At 35.3% G+C, this 13,794-nt stretch overlaps 1 protein-coding gene across 1 annotated transcript; it reads left to right on the top strand.

The window, feature by feature from the left end:
• Positions 1-7,484: 7,484 nt before the first annotated feature.
• On the top strand, positions 7,485-13,794 carry LOC145314089 (uncharacterized). The gene is made up of 2 exons (XM_080153845.1): positions 7,485-7,574; positions 12,313-13,794. The coding sequence occupies exon 2, from the start codon at positions 12,337-12,339 to the stop codon at positions 13,459-13,461; it is 1,125 nt and encodes a 374-aa protein (XP_080009971.1). The 5' UTR covers positions 7,485-7,574; positions 12,313-12,336; the 3' UTR covers positions 13,462-13,794.

Here is a 13,794-nt window from a genome sequence, read left to right as displayed (position 1 = left end):
TTAAGGGAAGAGGGCCTATCAGAATATGGAATTCTAGTCTAATAACAAATTATTTAATTTGTGCACATTTTATTGACCAATTTGGGTTAAATTTTTAAAGGAAACTTCTTTGAATAAAAAGATAATCAGTCTATAAATATTTTAGAAAATAAAACGAAGAAAAAATATAGAAAGAACCCTATCAAACAAACTGCCAAAGGGCAAATATTTAGATGAAAATATACCAACATTTGAGAAAAGTGAAAATATATTCCAAGAAGCCGGGATAACATTGGACACAAATAAAGTTAAAAATCCTTATGATTTTCTATGTTTATTTACCTATTCATGATGAAATAATAGACAGCATTGTGACTGAAACAGAAAGATATGCATGTGCTAAAAACAATATGAAATTTAGCAATGAAGTGACACCAAAATTGATCCGCCTTTCACAGGCAATCCTATTTCTATCTGGATATCTGAATCCTGCAAGGCGTTCAATGTTATGGGAAAGGCGTGAGGATACAAACAATAAATTAGTTACAAAAGCCATGTCAAGAAACAGATTTAATGCAACCATGAAATATATTCATTTTACTGATAATAACAACCAATCATCAAATGACCCGTTTAGAAAAGTCCAAGGATTATTCAAGAACATCAATGATACTGCAAAGAAGTTCAGACCACCTGCTGAACATTTTTCAGTGGATGAAAGTATGATAACGGTTAGTTAATTTGTTATTTTTATTGTATTTCAAGAATACAAATCAAGCATCATAATTTTCTTACAGATTAAATTTTCATGCAGAAGTTAAAACTGTTTAGTAGAAACTTAGGGTGAAGTCCCTTTCATGACATCCCCTCTTAGGGGGCGTTTCGTCTTATTTTCACAGTAGCTTTTCTCTTATTTCTAGCCCCTGCGGGAGGCTCTAGCCATGCGGGGCCAATTGCCTAACCCTGCGTGGCAATCACCTAATCTAACCCAAAATTACCTATTGAAGCTACTGTGAAAATACGATGAAGCGATGTCACGAAAGGGACTAAAGCCGAAAATTCTTAGATTATCCCTTTTTCATGTATAAATAAAAAAACTTAATCTTAATCCATTGATTTTTTTCAGTACTTGGGACCACATCCTATGAAGCAGTTTATTAAAGGAAAGTCTCTCCGTTTTGGTTACAAAGTTTGGATGTTATGTACATCAACAGGTAATTATTTTATATTGGTAATTAAATTTTTTTCCAGGATATCTTTGAAACCGATTATTATTCGCTGGATTAGAACCGGTTCTCAGCAATACTGTAAAATTTTCCTTTTAATATCCGCGGAAAGCTGTCTATGATACAATATGATAAATAACTATTACTTTACTGCTATAATATAACTTTGAAATTTTTAAGTTTAAATTATAATTTTCATAATTTCAGGAGATTTGATTGACTGTGTACCTTATGCTGGAAAGAAGACTCAGATACCAGATAAAGGCCTTGGCATGGGGCATAATGTTGTTGCAGGCTTAGTGGATGCTGCCAAACTACCTCCAGGCAGCAAAGTTACTGCTGGCAACCTTTTTATATCACTAGACCTTTGTGATTATCTTACACAACAAAAAATTGGGGTATTGGGAACAGTGAGACAAAATAGACTTACAGTAGTACAATGGGAGGTGTTGATAATTTTAGCCAGACGGTTAACAGTTATGCCATCAAAATTAAATCAAGGAAATGGTATTCCACAATTTATAATTGGTACCTCAATGTTCAGATGGTACAAGCATGGAGGCTCTATAACCGAGTAATGAAAATGTCACACAGTGATACAATATCTTTGTTAGATTTCATAAGGGATTGTGTTGAGTTATCAATTTTAGTCAACAGTGAATCCACCTCTATTCCTAGCCAATTGCCCAGCAATTTTTCTGAACAAAACAAAATGGTTGTCAGAAGAGACCAGGGTAATCATCTTATTATCTCAACTGAGAAACAAAATGTTTGCAAAAACTGTGCTGAAAAATTTGGCAAGCAAAAGAGAACAAAGTATAGATGCCTGAGGTGTAATTGTGGTCTGCACCCTGATTGTTTCTTAGAATTTCACAAATAATCTATTTTAAAATATGTTAATAACTTTAGTATTTTGTTAATATGATTTTTGATTATTTATAAATGAATAAAGACCATACTTACACATATCACATGAGAATGACTGATTTTTCTCCAAGTATATTCACTCGTTAAATGTATTTGATGGAACTATCTGATAAATACTCTCAATTGTACAACTTTTGAGACATTGGAAATATCTTTTTTTTGTGTAAATAGACTAACTTTTAAATGTAAATGTACAAATATAATTTTCAGATAATTTTGTATAGAAATGCTCAGAATATAGATAGCATTGAGAAAGAAAATTTCCGCCTTTTTTATTTTAATTGTTCAGGTTTGAAAATTTATATTCTTACTGAGAGCTCTGTCTTTAATTACTAAGTGCTGTGCACAAAAGAAGGTAAAGGGTGGGTGGGGAGGGAGTTTAAGACTATTTTCCTCTATTTTTTTTTAGGACTTTATATCTTTGAAAGCATGATACCCGCCAAGCAGACTGAATAATGCATCTTCAACAAATAAAAATTTCCCAGTTACGTCATCAACGAGCTAAATATTAGGACATAAACATAAAACCAAGAACTTGATAATACTTTAGGTGCTTGTCTGATCACATCTCATGTGAATTTTCATATAATAAATTGTATATACAGGGTGCGGCACATAAATCCGGACTTTTTATAATTTTTTAAACAAATGAACATAAAATCGTCAATTTTAAAGGGAGTGTAAACGTAAAAATTTCTCATTTTATTATCAAATCTTAACAGTTTTTAAGCACATTTCACTACACTGATCAACTTTATCAATTTCTAAGTAACTATACATTTGTTTAAAGCAAGGATTATGTTAAATAGAAGGGAAAAAAATACAATTAACTGCACATTTATATAGTCCGGAAATTTTTTTCCCCAAACTTGGATATAATAAAAATCGGCGGAAAAATCTGTTTTTTAAGGAAACGAGAGACAGTTTTGCCCCATCTTTGAGATTATATGAATGAGATGATGTTAAGGTTTGATAATCTGATGAGAAATTTTCTTGTTTACAGTCCCTTTAAAGATTTTATTGAATTTTAAAAACTAATAAGCAAAATGTGTATATGACTATTAGATTATATAATAAAATCGCCACCAGCCTCAATTACCGCCCCTACCCGCCTCCTGAACCGCCCGCGGTCCCTAGTCACCATGTACATGTACAAGCTGATGAGGTTTTCCTTGATAGTGGCAATTAGGGAGTTCTTTGTGGAATCAGCACTTCTATTGGGTCGTTCTTCAAAGTAGCTCTGGGCCCAATAGTTCAATAGATTAAGATCTGGGCTGCTGGGAGGCCACATCTCCTTAGGGACGTCGTGGGTAACCGCAGGACCCTGTGCGTGTGTGTGTGTGTGTAGCCACAGCTCCTTTGTTTTTTCTCCTGATAAAGTGCGTTGTCAAGTTCCATCCAAATTTAAGAAGTTAGCGACTTTTGTGGGTTTTTTCCAGAGGTCAATTGGTGTAAGGTTGGTAGGTTTTGTAGGACAATTGAAAAGGTGTTGAACATTGTGGGGGCCAGTATTGCAATCAGGACAGGTATTTGGAATTTCTCCTTGGCTTATTCTGTTCAGGTATTCATTTAAAATTCTAGAAAATCCACTTCTAAGTTGAGATAATTTTGTTCTGGCCTTTCTTTTCAGTTTAAGTTCATCTTTGTGGATTTCTGGGGGTTTTGAGCTGAGAACTCTGTTTGGCTGATATTTGTTAATGACATTTTTGACTGCTTTGGTATGAAGTCTTTTTAGACCCTTCTTTTTGGTAGGTGTATCAATGATTGGTAGGCATGGTCTAATATTTGGTTTAAGGTCATTAGCTGTTGGCTTCATATTTCGTTCTGGTGGTGGCCTGTCCAGGTGTTTTTGTCCAGGGTGTCCAGGAAGATGCATAGCTAGAACATATTGTTCTGTTAAGAGTAGGGCATGGTCTTTAATAGGTAGAACTTTTGTCTCTTGATGTAAATGGTCTATTCCTGACATGCCTAAGCATCCTGTAGCAAACCGTAAAGCTTAGTTTTGTGCTGTTTGCAATTAATTTTTTCCAGTTATTTGGTTTAATAATAGGGCTCCAAATGGGGTTGCCATATTCTAATAAGCTTCGGCCCACGGCTTATATGTAATAAACAAGGTTTCTTTATCTTGTCCCCAGTCAGAGCCTGCCAGGAACTTCATCATATTATCCGGGGTTTAACACTGTCTGTAATTTTAGTGATGTGATGTGAGAAGGTAAGATGGCTGTCAAAGTGTACACCCAAAAGTTTTGGGTTCTTCTCAAGTGGGACTATGGTGTTGTTGATTTTGATTTGAGGATGGATATTACCTTGGCGTCTGTCTGATGTAAACAAGGTCACCGTGGATTTTTCAGGTGAAAGTGACAGTTCTCTTTCTTCAAGATATTTGACTATTGTGTCCAGGTATTTATTCAGCTCTGCCGTCATTTTATCTATGTCCGTTCCTGATGTATAAATTGATATGTCATCTGCATATTGAATGATCTTGATGTGATCTGGTGGTCTGGGGATTTTTGTCAGATAAAAGCTGAATAAAAAGAGGAAGTAACAGCTCCTTGAGGAACTCCAGTTCTTACATTCCTGGACGAGGACAGCTTATTCCTAAAATGTACTTTAGACTGACGGCCTGTCAGGTAGCATTTAACTTTTAACTGAACCAGGTAATGATGTTTCATTCAGTTGTTTCAGGAGTTTTTCTAATGAAACCATATCGAATGCTTTGGAAAGGTCCAACTGCACTAATATAGTTTTGTCTGGTGGTAGATTTTTATTGAAACCAGTTGCTAGCTGTTCATTAAAATCATATAAAGCTGTCACGGTTGAATGGTCAGATCTAAATCCATGTTGAAATTCAGGTACAGTAAGATGTTCAGTTAGGATAGGCAAGATAAGTCTCTCTAATATCTTGATAGCTGGGCAGAGCAAGGACACTGGCCTGTAAGATTTTGAATCACTGTGATCTTTTCCTGGTTTTGGTAGCGGGACTATGATAGAAGATTTCCATATTGCTGGAATGTGGCTAGTTTTAGATGAAAGGTTGAAAAGATCTGTTAGAAAAGTGACCCAATTCTTACCTTTCAAGCTACCTTTCGACGCGGCGGCTTTTATTTGGGCCACAGTTGAGCTAGAACGACGTTTTATACCTTTTTGGAAATGGCATGGTGTCAGCGCAACCCATAGCCTAATACAAGACTCAAGGTTCCATATCGGCCCCTGAAGACGAGAACCGTTAAATTTTGAAGATTTTTACGTTTTTGACATCTCACAATCAGCCAAGTGTCAATTTGCCGAAGTACTAAGGCAAAGCTAGCTGGGATAGAGTGTTCTAGTCATTTCTAGTACATAACTTATGTATCTAAAAGTTACCCCCACCCCAAAAATACATTTTCGTCCAACGATTTTTATGAGTAAAAAGCTCATTACCTAAGCTTTTTATATTGGGGTCAAACGTCCTGATCGGCCAAGAAGTCTTGGCGCTATGGCCGTTTTAAAAAGTTCGGATTTATGTGCTGCACCCTGTACTTTCTTAACATTTAAATTAGGATATAAATAATTACTTAAGAATTAAAAATAGATAAATACTTTTTTATACTTAAATCATTAAAGCAAGGATGATATGGATTTATTTTTAGTTCTTCAAATCTAATCTCGGCACTATTCTTTTTTGAAAAAGTTACCCTCACCCAAAAAATACATGTTCGTAAATAATATTTTTAATTAATTAGATAATTTTAGAAGATTCTGAGAGGAAGTATCAACATGAATACTTGTGATGTATGTAATAAACAATTTAAATTCAAATCACATTTGGTTGCACATAGAAGGATTCATACTTGTGAGAAACCACACTCATGTGATCTATGTGAAAAAACCTTTTCTAAAATAAGTCATTTGACTGTACATAAAAGGATCCATACTGGGGACGGGAGAAGCCATACTCATGTGATCAATGTGGAAAGACTTTCTCTGATAATAGTGATTTGACTAAACATAAAAGAGTCCATACTACAAGTGAGAAGCCTTTCTCATGGGATCAATGTGAAAAGACATTTACAACTAGTACTAATTTGACCTACCACAAAAGGATCCACACAGGCGAGAAGCCATTCTCATGTGATCAATGTGAAAAGACCTTTAACAAGTCTAGTAATTTGTTTAGACATAAAAGACTTCATACAGGTGAAAAGCCATTCTCATGTGATCATTGTAAAAAGACATTTACAACTGGTAATAACTTGACTAGACATAAAATAATTCATACTGGAGATAAACTATTTTCATGTGACCAATGTGAAAAGACATTCTCTGATAAAAGTACATTGACTGTCCATAAAAATATCCATATAGGTGAGAAGCCAGACTCATGTGATCATTCTGAAAAGATCTTTGCAACTGGTAGTCAATTGACTGTTCATAAAAGAACTCATACTGGAGAGAAGACATTCTCATGTGATCAATGTGAAAAGACTTTTGCACGGAAAGATAAATTGATTCGTCATAAAAGGTTCCACACTGGTGAAAAACCATTTTCATGTAATAAATGTGAAAAAATATTTTTTCAAAATAGTGATTTGACTGTTCATAAAAGGATCCATACAGAAGAGAGGCCATATTCATGTAAACTTTGTGACAAACATTATATCTTTAGTTCAGATTTATCAAAACATAAAAAATATGTTAAACATTTAGAAATGATAAAAACCTGTAATAATACACTTCTACCTTCTGTATCTTTTAGTTTAATTAAATGTGAAGAAATTCTTATCAAAGAAGAAATAAAAGAAGATTTATTTGAAGATGATCCTCTCTTTATCCAGATGAGATCTGACAATGTTAAGGAAAATATTAAACAAGAAATAGAAGATCCTCTCTGTATCCAGATAAGAGCTAACAATATTAAGGAAAATCTTAACCAAGAAATAGAAGATCCTCTATCTTGTGAGCAGAATTATGGTATTATTAAAATTAAAACAGAAGTATAAATACTTAATTTTCATAAAGTACAAATGTTTATAAAACGAGACATGATTAATGCTAAACTCAAAAAAGATATCTAAATCCTATTTTTAAATGCTAAAATATTGCAATTTAATTGTTTGTTGCAATTATAACTATGACAAAGAAAGTTTCCATATATTTCAATAAAAATGTGAATTTTTAACTAACTAAAGTTACCCTCCACTTAGTTTACAAGATCGCCACATTAACCCTGTCTCCTTTTTATTTAATTTATATCCTCCCTTTTTTTTTTTTTTTTTTTTTTTTGATAAAAAATCATATATTCTATGAACAATATTGATGTTTTTTTGCATAGCAAAAGATCATTGATTATAAAATAAATTAGATGGCTTTCTTAAGTAAATATCTTAATTTCAGATTTATTTATAAAAAATAAAAATGCACAGAGTATAGATCGCAAGGCTGACTGGGACTAAAGGCCTAAAGGTACAAAAGACCTAATGGGACAAAAAGTCTAGTGTGTACAAACATACAAAACCGATAAGAATTTTCCTAGAAATAAATCTTTTAATTGTCAAAGAAAAAAATCTTTGAATACCTTGCAAACAACAACATTTTTCCCAGTAGGTAAGGTCTGTCCAATTGAAAAGTTTTGAATCCTTTAGACCTTTCTAACTATGAAAACATCTATTAAGGGAGTTGTTTTTTAAGACCTTTTATTTAACCATTGGTTCTTTTATCCTGTGGGTCTATTTTTTTATAAGTCTTTTTTCTTCATTAAGATCAATTAAATTGTTATAAAGAAAGACCAGTTTGTCCCTTTTAAACATGATTATTATTTAGCTTTTTTGACAACTTTTATTATGTAATTATCTTGTTAACTTTATTTTTGGAATATAATTCCTAAAATGATTAGGTAGGTATGTTATAACCTCTTTTATTAAGTCTTAAAATTCAAGTTAATAATAAACATTCTGCCAACAGTTTTAATAAACCGTTGAATAGTAAAATCTTCTATGTTTGTTGTCATCCTTGTTTTTCCCAGTTGCTAACCTGGAAATATCTGGATAGAAATATTTTGTTTTTTAACGCTTGTTCATATAAAAAATTTCAGGAGATTAATATGAGAAGCTTCCCTGTAAAGGAGAACCCGATCGGTTCAGCGGTCAGCGAGATCCTTCGCTACAAACAAACACACAAACAGACAGACATTGTTCTACTTTGTATTATAGATATGTAGATAAGTGTAACAAAAGCAAATTCTGCCTTGGCAAAAAAGATTTGTTCAATTATCTTAAAAGTTAGGATTTAGCTTCAGGAATGAGAAAAATAAAATGATTTAGTGTCCCCGCAAAAGTATGTTCAATCGTAAGGGAAAAGGGGGGGGTTTTTAATGCAACCATCTCGTAATCAATGTATAAATGGCACTTAGAATTCGAATTTCGATCTCAAATTTTGCATGAGTAATCCTTGGTAGGTCTATTTTCCCTAAATCGAACAAAAAGTTGGAAAAGTAACGGCTGGCAGCTGGCGGCTCAACCGTTTAGCCGTTTTTTGCCTATTTTCAGGGCAAATTCATTATTAATTACGTAGGAATCAACTTTTTAAAACATATTTTTGGTTTAATTCATGTTAAATGATAGCAACAACCATTTTAAAAATTTCTTGTACCAGCTGCTAAACGGCTAGAACCGGCTGAAAACGGCTGGGAGCTGCCAAGAGTATGAATAGTTGATAGGGCATGTGACATGTCTAGGGGTAGGTTTTTAGGGTTGCTGAGCTCAAAAATGCTACCAAAAATAGTGGCAGCCTATCCATATGGCAGCTGGGTAACAGCTGCAGCTCAGCTGGTAGCGGCCAAGAGTAGAATTGGTAGATAGGGCTTGTGACATGTCTAGGGGTAGGTTTTTATGGGTGCTGAGCTTAAAAATACTACCAAAAATAGTGGCAGTTTATCCATATGGCAGCTGGGTAACGGCCGCTGCTGAGCTGGGAGCGGCCAAGAGTAGAATGGGTAGATAGGGCTTGTGACGTGTCTAGGGGTAGGTTTTTAAGGGTGCTGAGCTCATAAATACTATTAAAAAAAGTGGCGGCCCATCCATATGGCAGCTGGGTAACAGCTGCAGCTCAGCTGGGAGCGGACAAAAGTAGAATGAGTAGATAGGGCTTGTGACGTGTCTATGGGTAGGTTTTATGGGTGCTGAGCTTAATACTACTACAAAAAATAGTAGCCGCCCAACCATATGGCAGCTGGGTAATGGCCGCAGCTCAGCTGGGAGCGGCCAAGAGTAGAATGAGTAGATAGGGCTTTTGACGTGTCTAGTGATAAGTTTTTAGGGGTGCTGAGATCAAAAATACTACCAAAAATAGTGGCCGTCCATCCATATCGCAGCTGGGTAAACGGCCGCAGCTCACCTTGGAGCGGCCAAGAGTAGAATAAGTAGATAGGACTTGTGACGTGTCTATGGGTAGGTTTTTCGGAGTGCTGAGCTCAAAAATACTACCAAAAATAGTGGCGGCCCATCCACATGGCAGCTGGGTAACAGCTACAGCTTAGCTAGGAGGGGCCAATAGTAGAATGAGTAGATGGGGCTTGTGACGTGTCTAGGGGTAGGCTTTTATGGTTGCTTAGCTCAAAAATACTACCAAAAATAGTGGCCGCCCATCCATATGGCAGCTGGGTAACAGCTGCAGCTCAGCTGGGAGCGGCCAAAAGTAGATGAGTAGATAGGGCTTCTGATGTGTCTAGGGGTAGGTTTTAATGGGCGCTGAGCACAAAAACACTACAAAAATTAGTGCCGTCCCTTCTATATGGCAGCTGGGTAATGGCCACAGCTCAGCTGTTTTTTTAGGCTTAAAAAATTGATTATTTCAGTGGAATTAAACTTCTCCCAATTAACATTTTACCTTTTTTTCATGGATATATTACTAATAACTCTTTTTTATTACTAGATTTCACTGTTTCAAGAGCTGAAAACTACCAAAAAACGGCTGAGAACAGCTATCAATAGCCAAAAGTATATAGCATGTGACGTGTCTAGGGGTAGGTTTTTATGGGTGTTGAGCTCTAAAATACTACCAATAAAAGTGCGGGCCTGTCTATATGGCAGCTGGGTAACAGCTACAGCTTAGCAGCAGCCCTTACCATGCTGCCATGTGTATGGGCTTTTCTATTCTTAGGAGTATTAATGAGCTTGGCACCTATAAAAACTTACACCTCTTTGACACATCACAAGCTATGTCTTAAACGTTTACTTTTATCTGTTGGTAACTGTTCTCAGCCAATTTCAGCCGTTTAACAACTAAATCAATACATTGATAAGGTGTTGTTATTAATAATATAAAATGACAATAGTGTATTTATACTGAAATATTCAATATTTGGTTATCCTTCGATAGTCCCAATAGTCAATGAGTCTTAAATAACGGCTTACTGCTAAGCTTAGCTGTTACCCAGCTGCAATATGGATGGGCGGCCACTTTTTTTGGTAGGTAGTATTTTTGAACCTACCCCTAAACACGTCACAAGCCCTATGAACTCATTCTAGTCTTGGCTGCTCCCAGCTTAGATGCAGCTGTTACCCAGCTGCCATATTGATAGGCGGCCACTATTTTTGGTAGTATTTTTGAGCTCAGCACTCAATAAAACCTATCCCTAGACACCTCACAAGCGCTGTGTACTCATTCTACTCTTGGCCGCTCCCAGATGAGCTGTAGCTTTTACCCAGCTGCCATGTGGATGAGCCGCCACTATTTTTAATAGTATTTATGAGCTCAGCACCCCTAAAAACCTACCCCTAGACACGTCACAAGCCCTATCTACTCATTCTACTCTTGGCTGCTCCCAGCTGAGCAGCGGCCATTACCCAGCTGCCAAAGGATGAGCTGCCACTATTTTTGATAGCATTTTTGAGCTCAGCAACCATAAAAACCTACCCCTAGACATGTCACATGCCCTATCAACTTCATACTCTTGGCAGCTCCCAGCCGTTTTCAGCCGGTTCTAGCCGTTTAGCAGCTTGTAATAGAAATTTTAAAAAAAGGTTACCCAGCTGCCATTTTGATAGGCGGCCACTATTTTTGGTAGTATTTTTGAGCTCAGCACCCAATAAAACCTATCCCTAGACACCTCACAAGCCCTATCTACTCATTCTACTTTTGTCCGCTCCCAGCTGAGCTGCAGCTGTTACCCAGCTGCCATATGAATGGGCCGCAACTTTTTTTAGTAGCATTTTTGAGCTCAGCACCCCTAAAAACCTACCCCTAGACATGTCACAAGCCCTATCTACCCATTCTACTCTTGGCCGCTCCCAGCTCAGCAGCGGCCGTTACCCAGCTGCCATATGGATAAGCTGCCACTATTTTTGGTAGTATTTTTGAGCTAAGCACCCCTAAAAACCTACCCTTAGACACGTCACAAGCCCTATCTACACATTCTACTCTTGGCCGCTCCCAGCTCAGCAGCGGCCGTTACCCAGCTGCCACTATTTTTGATAGCATTTATGAGCTCAGCAACCATAAAAACCTACCCCTAAACATGTCACATGCCCTATCAACTTCATACTCTTGGCAGCTCCCAGCCGTTTTTAGCCGGTTCTAGCCGTTTAGCAGCTGGTAATAGAAATTTAAAAAAAAAGGTTATTGCTATCATTAAACATGAATTAAACCAAAAATATGTTTTAAAAAGTTGATTCCTACGTAATTAATGATGAATTTGCCCTGAAAATAGGCAAAAAACGGCTAAACGGTTGAGCTGCCAGCTGCCAGCCGTTAGTTTTCCAACTTTTTGTTCGATTTAGGGAAAATAGACCTACCAAGGATTACTCATGCAAAATTTGAGATCGAAATTCGAATTCTAAGTGCCATTTATACATTGATTACGAGATGGTTGCATTAAAAACCCCCCCCTTTATGAAAAAAATAACATGTTCTTAAATAATTCCAAATTGTCTAATTCACCCTTTTTTTTGAAACTACCTAAACTAAAATTGCTGGTACCTAAATCATTTGAAATGTTAAGATAAATAGAAAACATGAAATAGTTAAGTCTTCAAAATGAATCTAATGTACATTAATATTAAACATTCTTTAAACATTTTGAATAAAACAGTTAGATAGTTACATCTATGTATTTTGTCATTCTTGTTTTAGTTGCTTACCTAAGAATTAATTTCTGTATAAAAATATTTTGTATTTAAATACTTATTAATATAAATAATTTCAGGAGATTTAAAGAGAATATACCAGCATGAATAACTGTGATATTTGTAACAAGAACTTTACACGGAAATCTTCCTTGGCTGTTCATATGAGGGTTCATACTGGTGAGAAACCATACTCATGTGATCAATGTGACAAGACTTTTGCGACTGGAAGTCATTTGACTACACACAAAAGAATCCATACAGGTGAGAAACCATACTCTTGTGATTTTTGTGAAAAGTCATTTAGTTCTGGTAGTGAATTGATTGTACACAAAAGAAGTCATACTGGGGAAAAGCCATACTCATGTGATCAATGTGAAAAGACTTTCTCTTGGATAAGTAATTTGAATAGTCACAAAAGATTGCACTCGGGTGAGAAACCATACTCATGTGATCAATGTGAAAAGACTTTCTCTTGGATAAGTAATTTGAATAGTCACAAAAGATTGCACTCGGGTGAGAAACCATACTCATGTGATCAATGTGATAAATCTTTTTCTCATAGTACTGCTTTGATTAATCACAAAAGAATTCATACAGGTGAGAAACCTTATGAATGTGATTTATGTAAAAAGAAATTCAAACAAAGTGGCGAATTGACTGTTCATAAAAGGGTTCATGAGAAGCCATTCTCATGTGCTTTATGTAAAAAGACCTTTATAACTGATAGTCAATTGACTTCCCATAAAAGGATCCATGCAGGTGAGAAACTATTCTCATGTAAACTTTGCGACAAGCATTATTCCACTTATTTTGAATTATCAAGACATAAAAAATCCCATAGACATTTAGACGTGATGTTGAAAACCTTTCATAATACAGTTCCACCCTCTGTATCTAATACTTTAATAAAATGTGAAGAAGTTGATGTTAAAGAAGAAATTACTGAAGAAGAAATATTTGATGAAGATCCTCTCTCTATACAGATGAGAGCTGACAATATTGAGGAAAATATTAAAGAAGAAATAGAAGATTCTCCTTCTATCCAGATGAGAGCTGACAATATTGAGGAAAATATTAAACAAGAAATAGAAGATCCTCTTTCTATACAGATGAGAGCTGACAATATTGAGGAAAATATTAAAGAAGAAATAGAAGATCCTCTTTGTATCCAGATGAGAGACGACAATATTGAGAAAAATATTAAAGAAGAAATTTTTTCTGCATAAAATTATGAGGTAGTCTGGCATTAGTACTAACATTATCCATCATAAAATCCTTCTTGTAAATATATAAAAACTATACGAATATGAATTACCTGAATTATATTAATCAAGTATTTCTTAGTAATCTACAATAATTCAAAATCAAAAGTTATTTTTTTTAAATATTCCTCCCCCCCCCCCCCCTTATTTTCTATTAATTCCAAAAATTAATAGAAAGGGTGTGAGTTTCTATACTTGCTATGAACTTAAAGACAATGCACCTACTTTTGTATATACAATATTAGTATAGGGGAATGTAAAATAATATTAATCATATATGTACATGTCTTGTCTATT

Source organism: Acartia tonsa, chromosome 3 (assembly GCF_053477335.1).
Source record: "Acartia tonsa isolate MP-2025a chromosome 3, ASM5347733v1, whole genome shotgun sequence".
Classification (NCBI taxonomy): Eukaryota; Metazoa; Arthropoda; class Copepoda; order Calanoida; family Acartiidae; genus Acartia; species Acartia tonsa.
This window is presented reverse-complemented; position numbering and strand designations above follow the sequence as displayed.